Source organism: Neovison vison, chromosome 12, assembly GCF_020171115.1.
Source record: "Neovison vison isolate M4711 chromosome 12, ASM_NN_V1, whole genome shotgun sequence".
NCBI lineage: Eukaryota > Metazoa > Chordata > Mammalia > Carnivora > Mustelidae > Neogale > Neogale vison.
The window spans coordinates 26,177,230-26,199,265 of record NC_058102.1 but is presented as its reverse complement, the minus strand read 5'-3'; the positions used below and the strand labels follow the sequence as shown (position 1 = coordinate 26,199,265).

The 22,036-nt window shown below is 35.1% G+C and overlaps 1 protein-coding gene across 3 annotated transcripts in view; it reads right to left on the bottom strand.

Annotated features, from left to right (window-relative positions):
• CEP83 (centrosomal protein 83) overlaps positions 1-22,036 on the bottom strand; it is a 137,360-nt gene that overhangs the window by 66,556 nt on the left and 48,768 nt on the right. For all 3 annotated transcript variants that reach the window (XM_044228118.1, XM_044228120.1, XM_044228121.1), the window contains 4 exons: positions 16,628-16,900; positions 16,025-16,175; positions 7,886-7,978; positions 5,300-5,431 (listed from right to left, as the gene is read on the bottom strand). In XM_044228118.1, coding sequence (XP_044084053.1) covers positions 5,300-5,431; positions 7,886-7,978; positions 16,025-16,175; positions 16,628-16,800 — 549 coding nt within the window. In that variant the 5' untranslated portion in view covers positions 16,801-16,900. The remainder of the gene's footprint in view (positions 1-5,299; positions 5,432-7,885; positions 7,979-16,024; positions 16,176-16,627; positions 16,901-22,036) is intronic.

Below are 22,036 nucleotides of genomic sequence, written 5' to 3'. Positions count from 1 at the left end.
ATAGTACTCTGAGAAGGGTGCAAGTCAGAGAATTTGGAATATTTTAGATAAAGGAGCCATATGGGCCACCTAGAGCTTCAGAACACACAAGGACAAAACTAGGAAGTGTTTTAAGAGGTTTCATGATGTCTATTGGTATTTGTATCAGGATAAAGACCAAAACTTGGAAATCATTATCAGTTTTATGTTACCAGTGTTGTAAGGAAAAATACAAGGACCCAGAAAAGTTCTCCTTTCTGCCACAGGAATTTTGGTTTCTCACCAGGCCCATAAAAACCAAGGTATAGGGGTGCCTGGGTGGCTCAATCGGTTGAGTGTCATCAGGGAATCTGCTTTTCCCTCAGTCTCTCACCCCGATTGTGCTGTGTTTCTGTCTCTCTCACTTGCTCTCTCGCTCTCTCAAATAAATAAATCTTCAAAAAAGAAAAAAAAAGACACCTGGGTAGCTCAGTTGGTTAAGTATCTGCCTTTAGCTCAGGTGATGATCCCAGGGTCTTGGGACTGAATCCGGACTTGGGCTCCCTCCTCCATGGGGAGTCAGGGAGTCTGCTTCTCCCTCTGAACCTCCTTCCACTTATTCTCTCTCTCTCTCTCAAATAAATAAGTAAATAAAATCTTAAAAAAAAAACAAAACAAAAACAAAAAACAAGGTACAGCTCAGTTTGGAGAGCCAGATGGAATAATCTCAGGGACTTGTCATTATATATTGTCACTCTAAAGTTTTTCATATGATGCAGTGCTCACTGCCCCTCTTTCAACATCTTTACACTTGCCCCACTGGATTACTCTTGCTTCTTGCACTAGTTCAGTAGACCAGTATAATCAGCTATACCTAAAACTCTCTGTATTGTTCATTATTTGCAGAACAAAAATTAGACGCCAAATAACATAATGAAAACACAACAGCACGTACCTATGCCTATATATACAACTTTAGAATTTCATCTGTATGAGGTCCCAGACTTAGTATGTTCTTATAGCCAAATGCATTGAGAAATCATGACCTCATATTACTTATAAAGACATCTACTTTTATATATATATTTTTAAGATTTTATTTATTTATTTGACAGAGAGGGAGATCACAAGTAGGCAGAGAGACTGGCAGAGAGAGAGGGGGAAGCAGGCTCCCAGCTGAGCAGAGAGCCCTATGCCAGGCTCGATCCCAGGACCCTGAGATCATGACCTGAGCTGAAGGCAGAGGCTTACCCCACTGAGCCACCCAGGCACCCCTCATACATTCTTTTTAATTCAGAGTATCACTAGAGTGCTTCTCATGAAAACACTAACAAAATCTTCCTGAAGTATTTACCTAAGAACACAGTAAAGAATATTTAGTTACTTCTTTCATCTGTAGAAGTGAAAATGCACAAATATTGTGTGACTCCTTAATTAATGCAAAAAAAAGCCAATTATTTTTAGTACAAGCTAAAATATTTTATACCAATTTTAACTGTAAAATTGGAAGATGTTAAGAGTAGGCTTTTCTTTGAAGTTACTGCTGTTTCATGATCCCCAATCATATCACTAAGTTTTACTGCTCTTATGTACAGAAATTAGTGTATAAACGTAAGTAATGGAATGAAAGGACAAATATCCAATTGTCCAGTAATTAATACTGTTCCTGCATAACCAATCAGGAAGTATAAAGAAAAGAACTTTAGTCTTATCAGAAAGTTTTACTTTTCTAGACTCTATTTATTAATAATGGCTTCTTAGCTAGCTGTTTATCTTCAGATTTCTCCATAAAAGATATTTAAACTGGGAAAATTAATGATGCCACTGACCCCTTAAAAACTTTAGTGAATATTATTTGGTCTTCCATGGGTGAAAAATAGATTAGTCATCAGATTTCAGATGCAAGTTTCATTCTTTAGAAAAACAATAAAACTAAGAAACTAGAGAATGCCAATAATTATTGCCAGATAAACATCAACATTAGATTTTAAATGCAAAATATAAAATAAAGCACCAGTATCCTTAACCTCAGTGGTTATTCTTTAATACACTAAACCAACATTTTAGGCTGAAAATCTTTATCATTCCTATTTTCCACAAGAAAATTTTTAAATGTAATTCTTTTATGTCTATCATGATTACAGATTTAAAACCTTTCGTCATCACAAGTAGTATAAATTGACAGATCTCTTAACAAAATTAGTTGCTGGATGGCTCCTAACTACCAGAGATTTGAAATTGCCACACCAAACTACAAACTTTGTGCTGGTAGTTGGGGTACCTGAGTTCTACCATAAACTTGGCTGCTGACTTTTTGTTAGATTTTGGGCAAGTTGCTTACCTTATGCTTCAAGTATCCTCATTTTAAATGGATAAAATAATACAGTTCTGTCCCATCACAGTGACTATTATAACAAGAGATCATAACAAGAGATTATAACAAGAGGTCATTAAGAGCACTTAAAGGTTGAAGAAGTTTTTAATAAAAAAGCCTAGGGGCACCTGGGTGGCTCAGTGGTTAAAGCCTCTGCCTTCGGCTCGGGTCATGATCCCAGAGTCCTGGGATCGAGCCCTGCATCGGGCTCTCTGCTCAGCAGGGAGCCTGCTTCCCCTGTCCCTCTCTCTCTGCCTGCCTCTCTGCCTACTTGTGATCTCTATCTGTCAAATAAATAAATAAAATATTTTTTAAAAAGCCTAATTTAAATATTCATAGTTTTCTAATATTGTATTACCAATGGACTCAAATGTTCCAATGTTCATATAGCTTCTTATATATCAAACAATCATGAAACAGTTTGCCCACTGATTAAAAACAAATATTGTGGAAATATCTATGCTACCTAGAGCAATCTACATATTCAATGCAATCCATATCAAAATACCATGAACTTTTTTCACAGGGCTGGAACAAATCATCCTAAAATTTGGGCAGAACCAGGAAAGATACTGAATAGCCAAGAGGAATATTGAAAAAGAAAACCAAAACTGGTGGCATCACAATTCCAGACTTCAAGCTCTATTAAAAAGCTGTCATCATCAAGACAGTATGGTAATGACACAAAAACAGACACATAGGTCAATGGAACAGAACAGAGAGCCCAGAAATGGAACCTCCACTCCACGGGCAACTAATCTTCGACAAAGTAGGAAAGAATGTCCAATGGAAAAAAGACAGTCTCTTCAACAAATGTGTTGAAGAAATGTGTTGAGAAAATGGGACAGCCACATGCAGAAGAATGAAACTGAACCATTTTCTTACACCATACACAAAGATAGACACAAAAAGGATGAAATATCTAACTGTGAGACAGGAATCCATCAAAATCTTAGAGGACAGAACACGGGCAGCAAGCTCTACCTCGGCCGCAACAACTTCTTGCTAGACAAGTCTCAAAAGGTAAGGGAAGGAAGGGCAAAACTGTACTACTGGGACTTCATCAAGATAAAAAGCTTTTGCACAGCAAAGGAAACAGTCAACAAACTAAAAGGTAACCTATGGAATGGAAGACGATATTTGCAAATGACACTACAGATAAAGGACTAGTAGTCAAGATCTATAAAGAACTTATGCAACTCAACACCTAAAACAAATAATCCAATCAAGAAATGGGCAGAGGACATGAACAGACATTTCTGCAAAGAAGACATCCAGATGGCCAACAGACAAATGAAAAGATGCTCAAAACCACTCAGCATCAAAGAAATACAAATCAAAACCTCAATGAGATACCACCTCACACCAGTCAGAATGGCTAAAATTAACAAGTCAGGAAATGACAGATGTTGGCGAGGATGCGGAGAAATGGGAACCCTCTTAATACTGTTGGTGGGAATGCAAGCTGGTGCAGCCACTCGGTAAAACAGCATGAAGTTTCCTCAAAAAGTTGAAAATAGAGCTACCCTATGACCCAGCAATTGCACTACTGGGTATTTACCCCAAAGATACAAATGTCGTGATCCAAAGAGGCACATGCACCCCAATGTTTATAGCAGCAATGTCCACAATAGCCAAACTATGGAAAGAGTGGAGATGTCTATCAACGGAATATTACTCAGGCACCAGAAAGGATGAAATCTTAACCATTTACATTGACGTGGATGGAACTGGAGGGTACTATGCTGAGCTAAGTAAGTCAGAGAAAGTTGATTATCCTATGGTTTCACTCATATGAGGAATTTAAGAAACAGCCCAGAAGACAATAGGGGAAGGGAGGGAAAAACAGAATGGGAAGAAATCAGAGAGGGAGACAAACCATCAGAGACTCTTAATTAACTATAGGGGAGAAACTGAGGGTTGCTGCAGTGGGGGGTGGGGTAATTGGGTGATGAGCATTAAGGAGGCCACATGACTTAAAAAAAAAAAGAGAGAGAGAGAATAGGATGTGATGAGCACCAGGTGTTGTATACAACTGATGAATTACTGAACTCTACATCCGACACTAATAATGTTCTAATATGTTCAATGCTGGCTAATTGAATTTAAATTCAAAAATAATAAAAAGAATAGATCTGTTTGATCCAATTAGTAATTAGTAAAGAAAGGTGAGTATATTCTCATTCTTAATTCCAAATAAAGATGATGCAATAGATAAATAATGCAGGTGTGTTTACACATAGAATATTTCACATAACTATAGATACCAAGCTTTTTTTTTTACATATTCCACTAGTATTAGATTTTTTATTTCAATATAACAGAACTGATATATTTCTTTCTTCTTGAAAAATCACATAAAAGTCCATAAAGAATGATAAACACAAATTTTATTTTTGACAAAAATTAGGAAATGAAACAAAATGAGTAGAAAGGCTGCCCAAGCAGTAGAGATAGAGTAGGGGAACATGCTGCAGGCAGCAGAGAGAAAATTCTGCAGTTGTAGACATCAGAAAGAACAAAATACACTTCTTGAATGTGATGGGCACACTCTAAAGTATAAGCACCTTATTTCTGTCAGTAGAAACAAGGTACATGGGCTGATAGCCAAAGTTCTCCTGATGTGGTTTTGTTCCAAAAAGTAGAGGGGGACAGTGCTACATAAAAAATCATATAAACAAACTATATGTGCAAAAAGAAATTTAACTCTCTGGCTATGGAAGATAAGAGACTGTCTACCTCCATTGACTGGGGCAAAACAAAGGAGGAACAAAAGAGGAAAAGCTAACAGCCAAAAAGAATGTTCACCAATAAAAATCTTAATATAGAACAGATGAATATCATGCCAAATACTTCACCATTAATTAATGAAAGTTAATTATGCAATTAACTAACTTAGAATTTACCAAAAAATCATAAAATTTTATTGACTAGAAGAAGAATAACTAAAACAGTATAACCACTCACCTCTGATTCAAATTTTATTTTTTCTTCTTCTAAAATACGTGCAAATTCTTCTTTCTGGTGTTCAAATTCTGATTTGAGAAATGTATGTTCATAGCGAAGCTTATTATATTCAGTTCTATACTTTTCCACTTCCTAAATTAAAAGGAGACTATAATTTATGACAAATTTATAAATGAAATTTGTACTCACTCCAAAAATCACTTTTGAAAATATAATTTTGAAGTGCATTATATTGAAAGCCATTCTAAAAAGCAAAAAATAAGCTCAACAGAAATATAAATAAATCCTGGAAAATTCTTATGACAAGTATCCTACATACAGAATCAGTACATTCTTGAGAAGGTGCCAATAAAACACATTACCGTTCAATTTACCCTATTTCCTCACTGATTCTCATAATAATGAAAATGAATACCACATCAGAAGTTTTGACCTGTAGGCCTAATAAAATAATATTTAATAATGTAGTATACCTTTCTAAATTAGTTAACTTTTTAAAATTAACTCTATAGTAAAATATAAAACAGCCTCCTAAAAGACAGGATGAATTCTAAGTAGATAAAAGACTATTTGAATATTTAGTACAACAACTTAAGGTTCAATCAAGTATTATAATGATAGTTCAACATACCAGTCTGAAGAATATATGTAGCACCAAATTTCCTGACTAACTAGGAACACATGCAGATCTCTGATATGCTCCAATTCTGCTAACACTACAAAAATTGCTGGCATTCTAAAGTCAATAAGAACTTAGGCAGTAGAGAAGATGAAGGAGACACTATTTCAGCATTCATCAGGAAATTAAGATATAAAAACACCTTCTAAAATATTCAGCTCACTGTAAATCTTTGGTTGAATGATTTCTCTAAGCCAGTATACAAACCAAGAAAATGGGTTTTATGATTTTATTAAAAATATACTTAAACAACAACAACAACAACAAAACCTTTTATTTAACTAGATCACCTACCTTAGGTCTAAGCGGCTTTAAATCCAAAATTTAAGTCTACTCCCAACCACAATGCTTTGGTTACCCACCAGGAGGATATTCAAAAGATGAACTTACAAACCAGTAAGTCATTTATAAAAGTCATGTATAAAAACAAATTTATAAAAATGGAGAGTAATATTCAGTTTAATTAATTCATTTATTCATCAATGCTCAGAAGAGTCCAAAATCTCACTGAATGAATAATTCTATTATACAAAGCATTCTGCAACATACTATATAATCTACATAACAAACCTGTTTTGTGCAATGGCAGCATCACTAGACTACAGCTTTCCAAAGGAGGTCCATTTTGAAGGGGACAATATTCATGTGTTATATATAAGACCCAGGCTACTCATTAAATAAAGTTGCATTATATATACACACATATATATATATATATATATATATATATGTCTGGCATAGTACTTAATATAGGCCATCTTTTCCTATTTCATTTATTAAACAGTTAATTATATTTTACAAACATGATATTTCATAAGAGGAAGGAAACATTTCAGTCTGAAAGAAAACTGTAACAAATTTCTATTTTTCTAGGGTTGCATGAAAACACTCTTTCATTCCACAAATATTGAGTACCTACTGTATGCTAGGAACTTAGAATATACAGTGAACCAAACAGATAAAGGTTCCTTCTCTCATGCAACTTACATTCTAGAGATGGTAATAAAGAAAATAAAAAATAAGCACAATAAATATACAGCATATTAGAGGATAAGTAATAGAGAAAAATAAAAAGTATAGCAGGGTAAATGAACATCCAAAGGTCTAAGAAGTGAAGGGAGAGGCAGGAAGCAATATTAAATTGAGATACACGCTGTTCACAAAGTAGGCCTCATTGAGAAGGTGATATTTCAGCAAAGACTTAAAAAAGTTGAGGAAGGGGCACCTGGGTGGCCGAGCTGCTTAAGCCTCTGACTTTGGCTAGGCCAAGTTGAGCTCCCTGTTCAGCAGGGAGTCTGCTTCTCCCTCTCACTCTGCCCTCTACCTCCCTGCTTGTGCTCTCTCACACACACTCTCTCTAACAAATAATTTTTAAAATCTTTAAAAAAAAAAAGAGAGAGAGAGAGAGGAAGTTGGCTTAGAGATACCTGGAAAGATACTATTCATGTCAGAAGTAACAGTTATACCAAAGATCCTTTTTTTTTTTTTTAAGATTTTTATTTATTTATTTGACAGACAGAGATTACAAGTAGGCAGAATAGATAGGCAGAGAGAGAGGAGGAAGCAGGCTCCCTGTCGAGCAGAGAACCCGATGTGGGGCTCGATCCCAGGACCCTGAGACCATGACCTGAGCTGAAGGCAGAGGCTTTAACCCACTGAGCCACCCAGGCGCCCCTATACCAAAGATTCTTGATTTGTTTCATTTCTGGAGTGCCAAAGAAACACCAAAGAGGCCAATAAGAATGGAAGAAAGGAAGTCAGACAGATAATGGGATCTGATCTTGTGCAGCCCTAAAAGGTCCTTAAGTTAGAAGGGGAGCTACTGCACGGTTTCTGAATAGGGGAATGGTGCTTTTGATCAGTCACATAAAGATAAATGCACAATTCCTTCTATATAAATTACTTACTTCATCCAGATTCCTAAAACGTTCTCTCATTGGAGTTTCTAATTCTTGTTGTATTTGGGCTCGTAACAACTCCAACTTTTGTGGAGTTAATACCTAGTAATGCAGAGAAACAAAGAATTCTAAATATAAAATCACAATATTAAAGAATTCACCAAATTTTAATGCTTAATTATAACAATAAAATCCAATTCATAGAAATTTCACTACATACCTAATTTTACAGTAATCACTATATAAACAGAACCATCATTTGAAAGAATACTTGAAGGCCTCAATTTCAGGCTCTCAGAGACATCAACAATTCCATTAACATGAGATAAAGATAGTCACTGATTATTATTATTATTATTATTATGATTGTTAGAGATAACTATGTTGGCAGCTAAGGTTATCATGTTTTATATAATGGCTAATTATATTTCCATTTCCTAAAGCAATCAAAATAAAGGTATAATAATTTGGTACACCACAGAGAATTATTCAGACTTATTTTCAATCAGAAAAGGCTGACTTTTACTCTAGCCACCAAAACAAGGCTCCTCCCTATTAAGCTGTCTTACAGAACTCATATTTCAAAAAGTGATAAGTATTTACATAAGCTCCTGAAGGGCAAACACAGTCTTTATTCACCATGGTGTGTTCCCAACACCTCACACTACTGCCTGGCACATTGGCTCACTCAATTATCAAATAATGGCTATAAAACAAACAAACAAAAATCCGGTTTGTACTTACATTAACCTCTGAAAACATTTATTCATCAATACTCCAAATAGTTCAAAAACTTCAATGAATGAATACTTGCTATATATAAAGCATTCTGCAACTTACTATATAATCTATATAACATACTGTTCTAAATACCTTCCATGCATTTACTAACTTAATTTAATCCCTGCAATGATCCTCAACATAGCTAAATTATCATCCCCCTTTTTTTATAGAAACGGAAGCATACACAGAGTCTTACTTTCTAAAGATCACAAAAACTCACAAGAAGCATTTCTGCCCCATAAGAAGTTCAAACTCGTGTGAAAATAACATACATACAAATAACTATAAAAATAACTAATATAGGCTTATCAGACTGGTAAAGACCAACAGAAAAGATATTAAGTATAGAAATAGTGGCACATGAAAGGAATGGGAAAACTAAAGTTTAGGTAGAACAGAAACTTAAGAATGGAAAACATTTTAAATTCTCTGGGGAAAAAATGGTCCTCAAAGGTAACTTACAGGCATTTTGCATTGAACCACACTATGCACTACAATTTAGAATCCTGGATCCTTCTACATTAACGCTCTCTAGATACTGTGACAATCAAGGCTACGCTGAAACATTTCCAAATGTCATTTAGCTCCAGAGCTAAATCCTGGCCGGGGAAAAAAGGGAAAGAGGTGGGAGCCACAGGCAGAGGATTCCCAAGTATCACGTTCATACTCTTAAAATTTACTTAGTATTCAACAGTAGTTACTTAAAATTGTTTTTAACTTAAAATGAATAAATATAATTAGATACATAATTCAAACAAAAGGAGTATTAAAAAACTAAGTCATCTTCCTTCATTTATCCAGTTTCCCTTTTAGGAAACAATCATGGCTTATTTCTTATGTATCTTTCTTGAAACAATATATAAGCATATATATATATATATATATATCACTTTTTAATTTTTACATAAAGAAAGGCATACTATACACATTATTTCTTCTGTACCTTGCTTATTCACTGAAGGTATTCAAGCTTAAGAAGGGCATCACCATATCTATATTTTAGGAAGAAGTTTGATGGATCAAAACCATGGTGAGAGTAAACTGGGGTGGGGGGGAGGAGGCAGAGGAAGGCAGTGAATGGAGCTGGAAAATCAGATAGAAAGCTCTTCTTAAAATCTGGTTTAATATGTCAAGAGTCTGGGTGAGAGTATCAAGAGTCCAAAGAGAGAAGGGGTAGTAATTAAAAGGTAAAGAATAATAAAGATCAAGATAAACCTTATTTAGATCCTGTTTCAAACAAACCAACTTTTAAAATAAGCAAAACTGGGGGCACCTGGGTGGCTCAGTTGGTTAAGCATCTGTCTTTGGCTCAGGTCATGATCCTGGGATCCTGGGGTAGAGCTCCGGGTCAGGGTGCCTACCAAACGGGGAGTCTGCTTCTCCCTCTGCCCATATCCCATGCTAGTGCTCTCTCTCATTCTCTTGCTCTCTCTCTCTCTCTCGAATTAATAAATCTTTAAAAAAAATAAGCAAAACTGTGGGAAAATTAGGGAAATGTGAACAAAGTATAGTATTAAAAGATATTAGAGAATAAATACTTTAAAGTATGATAATGGTATTGTGGCTATGCTTTTAAAGGAAAGACTGTCTTGCTATATAATAGAAATACATATACTAAACTACTAGAGCTGAGATAACACGATTTGCTTCAAAATAATCCAGAAGGGCTGAAAGACAGAGCAGGGATGTCAGAAGATAAAACAAGACTGGCTAAGAGATGGTAAGTATTGATGGGTATGTGAGGATGCAACACTACCACCCTTTCTACTTTGGTACTTGTTTGAGATTTCTGTAATTAAAGGCTAATTAGAAATAAAAGTGCTTCCACTTCCAACAGATGGCATAATAGAGATCAGATTTATTCTCCCGCATAAAACAAACAAAAGAATAAACAGAAATCAAATGTTTTCCAGATACTGGGCATAATTAAGCAGCAAAGATCTTTGAGAGACAAACAACAAAGAAAACTAAGCTTCCAGGCCATGTATAGGAAGGGATATCCAAGCAGGGTCTGATGACTCTCTGATTTAAGCAAATGGTACTACAAATCCAGGGAAAGCAATGTGGCTAGAGTCACAAGCAGGGTAGCAGAAAAGAAGGTGGCATAAAAACAAAATTATGAAGATCTGCCAAAGGCTCATTCAGAAGAGTACCCCAATCCAGCATATGCATGTAAGGAAAATATTTAATTAAGGCCAGGAAAAGAATGACCTGAAAGAACTGGGTGAGTAATCTGACCTCACACAGAGCCAAGAATAGTTCCTTTTTCCAAAAGCCAGACTGAAAACTGTCATTTCATTGAGAAATGAGTACTCAGAAGGTTCTCAGCAGTGGCAAGTAATAAGCACTAAGCATTATTCTGCTCTCACTTAGCAAATCTTCAAAGCAAACCCCCAAAACATGAAACTGTTTCCAAGTAACTGTCCCAGAACAAAGCTCAAGAATATCAGAATACAAAAATATCTAGCACTCAATGTAAAATTTACTATGTCTAGCATCCAATAAAAATTTATCAGGCATGCAAAGAAGCAGGAAAATACTACCCAAAACAAACAGGAAAATCAACCAAAACCAACCCAGAAAGGATACAGTTGTTAGAATTAGCGAAGATATTAAAATAGTTATTATAACTGAATTCCCTATGTTCAAAAAGCTAGAGAAAAGACTGAACGTGGTAAGTGGATATAAGGAAATTATTAAAAAGACCTAAATCGGACTTCAAGTGTAAAAACTACAACTTCTGAGCTGAAAAATATATACTATATGGGATTAATGAAAGATTAGATACTGCAGAAGAAAAAGATCAGTGAACTTGAAGACATGTCAAAAGAATCTACCCAAAATGCAACAAGGAGACAAAAAAGATTGAAAGCAAAACTTATATGTATTCTTACTTTAGTCCTTAAGTCAGTAGGGAAAATGTACCAATGGAAATATAAATCCACACAAAGGAGAAAAGAAAATTGAAGTTAGTAACTAACCAAAAGTCTTATAATCTATAAGGTCTCTGATAAAAAAGACTCTCAACAAGATTTTTTTTTAATCTCCTAAGAATCTTACAAAAAACAAGCACACATGCATAAGAAAAATCCATCTTCCCTCTCAACCCTGCCAAAGCACATATACAACAAAGACAAAAAATTAGATTATTTTCTTCATGCCATTTTAGGAGAAAAGTACACTGTGTCCTAGACTTCTAATGGAATACTGCCACCACTTATCTCTAAAGAAACTAACAAGAATGCTTTATCATACAATAGTCCGTGTGTCATTACTTATACTAAATCTATATTACACCAACACTTATCATGTTAAGAATATAAAATAGACCACTGTTTTTCAAAGAATTTTTTTCTAAGATTTTATTTATTTATTTAACAGAAAGGGAGATCACAAGTAGGCAGAGAGACAGGCAGAGAGAGAGGGGGAAGCACGCTCCCCGCTGAGCAGAGAACTTGATGCAAGGCTTGATCCCAGGACCCTGAGATCATGACCTGAGCTGAAGGCAGAGACTTAACCCACTGAGCCACCCAGGCGTCCCTCAAAGAACATTTTAATCTAAGGCGGCAGATGTTGTTGTGTCAGAGATTATTTCAAAAAATGAAAAACTGAATAATAAATTTAGTTCTGAGCTTCCTGGCAGCCAAATAAAATGGGAAACATACTGGGTTGTATAGTTTCCATTGCCTGGCACAAAGAAAGCATATGAATTTTTGGTAAAGTAACTTAAAATTTGTAACAGAAATATTATCAAACAACTCGTATTTTTAAAAAAGGTTCTGCTAACATGGTACATAATAACAATATAAAAATAGCTATCATGTTCTATTCATTTTCTACATCAAAGCACTATACTAACACTTTCTATGCACTGTTTCATTTCATCTTTACCATCACCCTCTAAGTTAGGCACTATTATTATTTCCATTCACTACAACTACAGCAGTGACACAGCAATATTCTTAAACTATCTTTGATATCATTTTTCTATAAATGCCAGAGGGATATTAAATCTAAGTTCAGAAAAGGCATTTTGTAGGTAAAAAAGATAATACATGTATATCATCTTTCATATCTGAAATATAATCATCTTTCAACAGAAAATCATCTGAAAATAATCATCTTTCATAAACATTTATTATTTTTTATTATTGATTCTACTTTGTTGAATTAATTTTATTCGATTCGCAATTTGTATAAATTGCTAACACCCATAGAGCAAATAGCTAAATTTAGTTCCAACATGAATATATAAATATATAAATCTTTATTTTAGCTTAATTTTCCCAGATAAATGTCATAGAGAAACCACTTACGGTTTACCTTGAAAAAAAGAAACCTTACCAGACAAATTAAATTTGTCAGCAAACACTGGCAAAGTTACCCCATGGAGAAATGTCCAAAGTTATTTTGTGTAGACCCAAGGAACAGTGTAAGAACCAAAAGGGAGGCTACACGGAAGATGATTTCATTTCAACATGAGAGGGAAAATACTTAACATACTCCAATCCATGAATGGAACTGGATCACTTTAAACATTTATGAGGTTCTCTCCCACCGAAAGCACTGAAGCAGAGAATAAAGATCCTGTGTCACAAATGTTCCAAAAAGGAATTCGGCTTTGAATGGTGTATTAGTTTCCTAGAGCTCTGACAACAAAATACCATAAACTGGCTATCTTAAAAAAAAAAAAAAAATCCAGAAATTTATTGTCTCACAGTTCTGGAGGCTAGAAGTCCCAAAACAAGTTGTCAGCAAGGCCACACGCCCTAAAGAGAAGAATCCTTTGCCTCACCCTAGCTTCTGGCAGCGTGCTGCTGATGCCTGTTCTTCCTTGTCAGCTACAGCCCTTCAATCTCTGCTTCTGTCATGACAGGAAATTTGGTCCCCCACCCCTCGCCCCTCACCCTGTGCTTCTGTCTTTGTGTCTGTTCTCTTCCAGAAGGACACCAGTCACATTGGATTAAGGGCCCATCATCCTTCAGTATGACCCTCATCTTAACTAATTACATCAGCAAAGACCATTTTCAAACACATGTTGAGATACTAGATATTAGAAGTTCAACATATTTTTTTGGCAGACACAAGTTAACTCATTACAGATAGGAAACAACTCATTACAGATAGGAAACAACAAGAGGTACTAGACATTAGAAGTTCAACATATTTTTTTGGCAGACACAAGTTAACTCATCACAGATAGGAAACAACATCATTGACTCTAAGATGCTTAAGCTTTAGGTAGATATGAGACAAGAAATAACACTATTATACATATGAAGAGAACAACAATTACGATTCATTCATTTATTCTATTTCTTCAAGTCATTCATTCAACAAATATTTGCTAATATATTATAAAATATATAAATACAAACAAATATACTTGAGCACTGGAGACACACTGAAAAGAGGTCCTGCCCTTATGGAGCACACATTCAAACAGAATAAATGCCACCACTTTTGAGTATCGACATGTGTCAGACACTGTACTAGAAATATACATGTTATTTCATTAGTCCTACAAAAACCGCCGTTAACAACTTTTATCCTCTTTACCACATGACAAAACTAAGACATAAAAACAGATGTTTGTTGAAGGTCTTCACTTCAACACTGGTGACCTGACCTTTTTTTCTGTATAAAAATGACCATTTTATCTTACATGACATTTTTTGTCTTGAAGTAAATTTTATCTGATATTAGCATAATTACTCTGTTTTTTCAGAGTAACATGTAGACATGCTTATTTGTACCAAGCACATGCAAACAATAAGCTAAAGAAGACTACAGTGTTTATATCTACAATGCCAAAAGAATACTTTGAATTCCTTGGGTTCAGTACTCACAGATTCCCATTTCTATGGGCCTCTCAATTTTTGCAGAACATATGTATCTACCAATTCTATAGGCTTACATTACATTTGCCTATTCAACTCATATTTCTGAGATTTTTGTTTGTTTAAATGTTCCAAATACACTTAGGAATAAAACACCACCATACAGGCTCTAACCTAAGCTTAGTGGTACTTTTCCCAACAATGGGACAGCTCAAGAAGATACTGAATAACCAACTTCTAACACTGCTGTGAAAGGAATCCATGAATTGGATGATATGTCATACTAGATGACTTGAAAACATAGCTTTTTACTCTTATCAATTTATGACTCCAGTATTAAAAATATCTTATCATTTGTGCCAAGCACTAGATAAACAGAAATACACAGCTGGTGCCATTTAGAGATTAAATGAATACAGGAAAATATAACTGCTAATATCTACTAATTTGAAATTTATAATAAGTTTCACTGGTGCTACACTAAGTTTAGCTTTGGTCCCCTTTCCAGGCAAATGAGAAATGAAACAATAGTCAGTACTATACTTTGCTTTAGAAACTCCATTTACCCTACAATGCACACATAAGTTATGTGCACATATTATTTTTATAGTCTTTTAAGAAGTCCCTTAAAAAAACTATCAGTCTTATCAACCATACCACAGTAATAAATAAATTTTTTAAATAAATATCAGTCTTTTTTAGCTCAGTTTCACTTATAATACTTAAAGGAAAATTAGTAAAACTTTCTTTAAAAAAATATTTTTAACTCTGAATATGCATCAATTCAAATTGGCCTTTCCCCCAGTTATTCTGAATAGTGAAATACTTAAATCAGAACAGGTACTTTAATACAAATTTACATGAAACAACAATTTCATGGCTAAATTCCACATGGTAGCTAGTATTCCAGAATATATGAAAGAATATTAAATTATACCACATGGACAACAGCAAAATATTCATTACGAATATAGGCAGAATTTGCCAAATTTACCAACATCTGACACTTTTTTGTACCACAGGGGCAAAAGGCAGGCCTCCCCTTCTTGGGATAGGTTGCTTTGGCATGAAGCTTACTTTGAGGTAAAAGCAATCAAAACCCAGCAGATTTAGGAAAAGCTCTTTACCTCCCTCTCAACTGCCTTAATTTAATTAGAAAGGAGAGCCTACATCAAGAATAGAGCTATTAATCTGCTTACCTAAGAAATTTATCTGCTTTTAACAGGGCAACATTTGTTTTCCAAATATCTCCTCTAACCATCCTGCTAATGATCTTCTTTCCCTTTGTATCCCTAGACTCTGCCTGTCTCCCTAGCTCAGAATGTCATACAAGCCTACTGTTCCCTATCTTTGCAATTTCATGTTTGTGATGTTTGTGTGGATTCTGCATACTTCCAAAATTAATTTTATTTTCTCTTGTTAATCTATCTCATGCCAATTTGATTCTTAGTCTGGTTTAGAAGGACCTTGAAGAGCAGAGGAAATTTTTTCCACCAAGAGTATTAAATGAAATATATTTTCTTACCTGCAGTTTCATTTCTTCTAAGTCTTTAGCTTTCTCTAATAATTCCCCTCTTAGCTCTTCAAGCAGCATATGAAATTTTTCCTGGTCAGTCTGCTTTTCATTTAACAGGCGCTTTAGTTCATGTTGTGACTTTATGTACTCATCCTGCAATCTGATTTTTTAAAAAAGAAAAAATTCAATGTTAAGGATTTCCTTTGCCAATTGCATTATTTTATGTAAAGTCAACCAACACTACAGAACAAGACCAATTTCATATATTCCATTAAATTTATAAACCTCTTTTCTTTATGGAGTTTAATTATTAACACTATTTTACTAAGACAATTTTACTTAGGGATAAGGAAAAACACACTAAACCACCTAGATACATTTAATTTTATATGTTTTGCTACTTTCAAAGCAAGACCTTCAAATTCATAGCATACTTGAGACCATGTTTAATTGTGAATAAAATAATTTTAAAGCAAAAATTTCACTGTATTAAGGTAGTTTTAAATATATATACTGCAAACTAACAAAATTATACTGTATGTTCCAGTGCAAATGTCCAGACAAAAATAATTTCTTAATAAAGCCCCTTACATCCAAATTTAAGCAATTTACCTTGTATGTTCAGCTTTAAGAGTCTGATAGTTAGTTTTATGATGTGCACATCGTGACCTTTCATCAATTAACATTTTCTGAAACTCAGATTGAGAATCTGTCAGCCCACTGTCTCCACCAGAAGGAAAAATCGTGGGAAAAGTGTCCATATTGGCAAGTGAGCAATTAACCATGTAAAAGTACGTTTGGCTTCCTTTTTGTTTTAGTTTTCTTTTCAAGGGTATTTTCCACTTCCTTCTTGCTAAGACAGACTCTCAGGATGCCAAATTATACCTGCAGAGAAATGCACTTAGTTAGCGATGAATTAAACTCCTTCAGTGTTATTCTTTTTATCCCTTCTTATTATCCGTCTATCCTTTCTATAACAAAACCCAAATTTTCAGATTTTTTAATTGTTCATCAAACAAAATGAACAAAGTTGAATTGCACCTTAACACATTTTCTCTTCTCCACACTAAGTTTCTGTGACCCTCAACATCACATCAAGTATTAACCTAACTAGAATTATTGACTTTTCTAGTTCAGGTACTCGCGGATTCACAAACCATGGATATTCCCTGAAGCTACTGGGGTAAACATCACAGAATGATCCTAGTACAAAATCTATACTCTGAAATCAGAGAAAAGCCATTTAGCACTTGAGAAGTGGTTGGAGAAAATGATAATCTTCACAAAGATGATCTTCAGCAAGTTAACTATGTGATTAATGCTACAAAGCGTCTTTTATTTGACACAAGGTAGACTGCAGACTCAGATGAGAAATCAGTCAACACAAAGATGTTAATCACCTATGTGTTATGCACTGTGCTAAGAACAGGAAAGTAACTCACCTCAGCTATCCCCAAAAGCACTGATCCAGAATTATGAAAGTAACTAAATGTTTATTATATGTAGAATTTTTAAAAAACGATGACAGTGTTCTTATTGTAAATAAAGACAAAAGTTTTCATCAAAATAATTCTGTCCCCTTTAGCTTCATTAATCTTTGTCAAGACTATTACATGTATGTTTTCCTAATAGCATTTCCCTTAGTCATGAGTCATCATGAAATACTTTTTCCTACTACAAGATCTTTAGCACATGAAAACCAACCATCAAATTTCAAATTATATACTACCTAAGAAGACTTTTAAACTAAAATTCAAGTTACTCTGGTTTCCTGTCAAATCACATTTTAATACAAGGGACAACGTCCTCCAAGAAAACTTTACTTCTTACTCATGTTAAATGTGCAACAGTGCAGTTTGTAACAGCTGCCACAACATTATCCTATCAAAAGTATTTACTTGTCAGGGAATTAATTAACTGGATCATAAAAATGGCATGTAATTTTAACTCTGCATTGTTTTTTAAGATTTTATTTATTTATCTGACAGAGATCACAAGCAAGCAGAGAGGCAGGCAGAGAGAGAGAGGGGAAGCAGGCTCTCCACAGAGCAGAGAGCCCAACTCGGGGCTCGATCCCAGGACCCCGGGACCATGACCCAAGCCGAAGGCAGAGGCCCTAACCCACTGAGCCACCCAGGCGCCCCAGCTCTGCTTTTTTATCCAAATTAATTTTTAGAAGATAGAAACATATAATAAACCTACCTCATATTTTCTAATAATACCCCCAAAAGGTATTATAAAGTTTTAACTTTAATTAGCTAAAAGCTAAAACTATGTAAGAAACAACCAAGAGATATCCTTCAGTCCCACTACTAATGAAACAAACATTTTCTAGATAAAATGAGTAATTTTTTTCTTTTTTATTCCAGTTGACAGTAAATATTCTAACTCCTACTTTAAAATGGAAGTTCAGTCCCCATGCAGATAAAATTCACTAAGACCTGGACATTTTAGGAAAACACGGTTAAAAATGATTTAAATCCTTCCCCCTTTTTGCACTAAAATCTACTACAAGTGCTTTCTAGGACTAATTGCAGAATATCCATTTCTCAATCACCACCACCATTACCTCATTAACCTTAAAAAAACAAAAAGTTTCTTCCTCCAGATGGGGTAGTAAAGGAGCATCCAGGTGCAAGATGAAGTACATATCTTCCTGTTGGGTCTACAACTGACTATGAATGGTAGGAGTGAGAGCTCCCGGTGCTACATCTCCCAACTCCATTTTAATGAGGTTTCTCATTATTAATTTTCACAACCTCATCGCCAATTCTAGTTCCATTATAAACACAGGTGTACTTCCCTCCGGGATCTTCTTAACTCAAAGTTATGAACTCCTGGGTTGCATATGCCAATAGTCATTTTCACACTTTTCTCGTCTAGGAATATTTCAGAATCACAGAAAACTATCTGTCCATTTCCAAAAGTCTTGGCAAGGTCAGGATAAATTTTCTATCTGTTTTTAGGTGTTTTGCACATAAATTCAGTTTTCCGGTTCAGTACTAATTAATTTATCAATGAGAATCTTGGAAAATATAGTATCCTCCAAAGAGATAGCTAGTAACATAGACAAAGGCCTCATAAAACTTAATTCTTTCTCTGACCTTCAAATGTGGTTCCACAATTCTATATTTAAGCTTACAAGGAAAAAACTTGTATCTTTTATGTGAATTACATAAAGACGCTTTTGGTAAACAAAAACCCCAGTTACCTTAAACGCTGTGGGAAATGTATTATCAATCTCTTACACCAAGAAATCTGAAGATAGTCCAGTACTAGAGGAAAAGGTAATTTAGATAAAGCCTCTTGCTTAGGACAAGAAAAGCTAGACATGTGTTTTAATAATCTGCTTGAAGACATTGGAAAACTAACAAGAAAATAAATATTCACTGAAATGGGAACAGGAGAGGATATGGATGCAGAAAGATGAGACTTGGGGCGCCTGGGTGGCTCAGTGGGTTAAGCCGCTGCCTTCGGCTCAGGTCATGATCTCAGGGTCCTGGGATCGAGTCCCGCATCGGGCTCTCTGCTCAGCAGGGAGCCTGCTTCCTCCTCTCTCTCTCTGCCTGCCTCTCTGCCTACTTGTAATCTCTCTCTGTCAAATAAATAAATAAAATCTTTAAAAAAAAAAAAAAAAGAAAAGAAAGATGAGACTTGGATTTGGAACCACTATTCCCCTACAGGCATCTGCCAGTTCCAGAGAGGTGGCTGGAAGACTGAATGCCTTCTGACAGTCTTCAAATTCAAAGATACACAGATTAGACCAGCAAGGAGTCAAGAAGCCCTGGTGAACACCCCCTCCATTTTGGATACAGACTTTAAAGGTTTACCCTTATTATTCCTAACAAGGGTAATTCAGACGAATGATACTAGAATAGGCTGCAACTTGCTCTAAAAAACAATTTTACAAATAAATGTGACACAATAATTTTTTTTAATTTTAAAACTCAAGCCCAGTGAAGATAAGGTGACATGAATTAAAGTCACAAGAACCAAAAAGACAATAGACAAAGGGGCCTCACTATTAGAGTTATTAGAGAATGATTCTAAAAGAAATTTTCTTATATTATTATTGTGTACAAGACAATAAAACAAGGTTGAGAATTTTGTGAGAGAATAAGAAACCATAAAAAGAAACCAAAGGAAATCTCTAAAACTGAAAAATTCTACAAACCAAATGAGAAAGTATAATAAAAAAAAAAACCTCAATGAGCAAGTATAATAGCCTACATAAGACATAGCTTAAAGAAGTAATTAGAAGATATGTTAAAAGAATATATTCAAGCTGAAGTAGAAAGAGAAATAAGGATGAAAAATACAAAAAAAAAAAGGACCCAACACTATATGGTCAGCTAATCTCTAACAAAGCAACAAAGAATATCCAGTGGAGGGAGGTCTAGGTGGCTCAATCAGTTGAACATCTGACTACTTGGTTTGGCTCAGGTCATGATCTACGTTGTGGAATCAAGCCCCACTTCAGGCTCCATGCTCAGTGGAGAGTCTACTTCTCTCCTTCTCTCTCTCTCTGCCCCTCTATGAGCATATGTGTGTGCTCTCTCTCTCTCTCAAATAAATAAATAAACCTTAAAAAAAAAAAGAACTTCAAAAAAATACATATCCAATGGAAAAAAGAGTCTCTTCAAGGTGCTGGGAAAATTGGACAGCAACATGCAGAAGAATGAAACTAGACCATTTTCTTATACCATACACAAGAATAAATTCAAAATGGATGAAACACCTAAATGTAAAACAGGAAACCATCAAAATCCTAGAGGAGAAAGCAGGGAGCAAACTCTCTGACTTTGGCAACACCAACTTCTTCCTAGGCATGTCTCTAGAGGCATGGGAAATAAAAGCAAAAATGAACTATTGGGACCTCATCAAGATAAAAACCTTCTGCACAGTGAAGGAAACAATCAACAAAACTAAAAGGCAACCACTGGAATGAGAGAAGATATCTGCAAATGACGTAACAGATAAAGGGGTAGTGTCCAAAATCTATAAAGAACTTACAAATTCAATACCCAACAAATAATCCAGTTAAGAAATGGGCAGAAGACAAGAATAGACACTTTTCAAAAGAAGACATCCAGAGGGCTAATAAACACATGAAAAGATACTCAACATCACTCATCATCAAGGAACTATAAATCAAAACCACAATGAGACACCACCTTACACCTGTCAGAATGACTAAAACTAACTCAGGAAACAAAAAATGTTGGCAAGGATATGGAGAAAGGGAAACCCTTTAATATTGTTGGTGGGAATGCAAACTAGTACAGTTATTTTGGAAAACAGTATGGAGTTTCCTCAAAAAGTTAAAAATAGAACTAACCTTGGGGGTACCTGGGTGGCTCAGTGGGTTAAAGCCTCTGCCTTCAGCTTGGGTCATGATCCCAGGGTACTGGGATGGAGCCCCGCATTGTGCAGGGAGCCTGCTTCCTCCTCTCTCCTCTCTCTGCCTGCCTCTCTGCCTACTTGTGATCTCTGTCAAATAAATAAATAAAATCTTAAAAAAAAAAAAATAGAACTAACCTATGACCCACCAATTGCACTACTAGGTATTTATCCAAAGGATACAAAAATGGTGATTCAAAGGGACACATGCACCTCATTGTTTACAGCTGTGCTATCAACAATAGCCAAATTACAGAAAGAGCCCAAAAGTCCAGCAACTGATGAACAGATAAAGAAGACATGGTGTGTGTGTGTGTGTGTGTGTGTGATAGAATATTAATCCCCCATCAAAAAGAATGAAATCTTGACATTTGTTATAACATGGAGAGAACTAGAGTATTAAGCTAAATGAAATAAGTCAGAGAAAGACAAGTATCATATGGTTTCACTCATATACGGAATTTAAGAAACAAAACAGATGAACACAGGGGAAGAAAAGGAAAAAATAAAAAAACAGAGAGGCAGACAATGCGTAAGAGACAAATATAGAGAACTGAGGGTTGCTAGAGGGCAGGTGGGTGGGGGACTGATTAAATGGGTAATGGACATTAAGGAGGACAC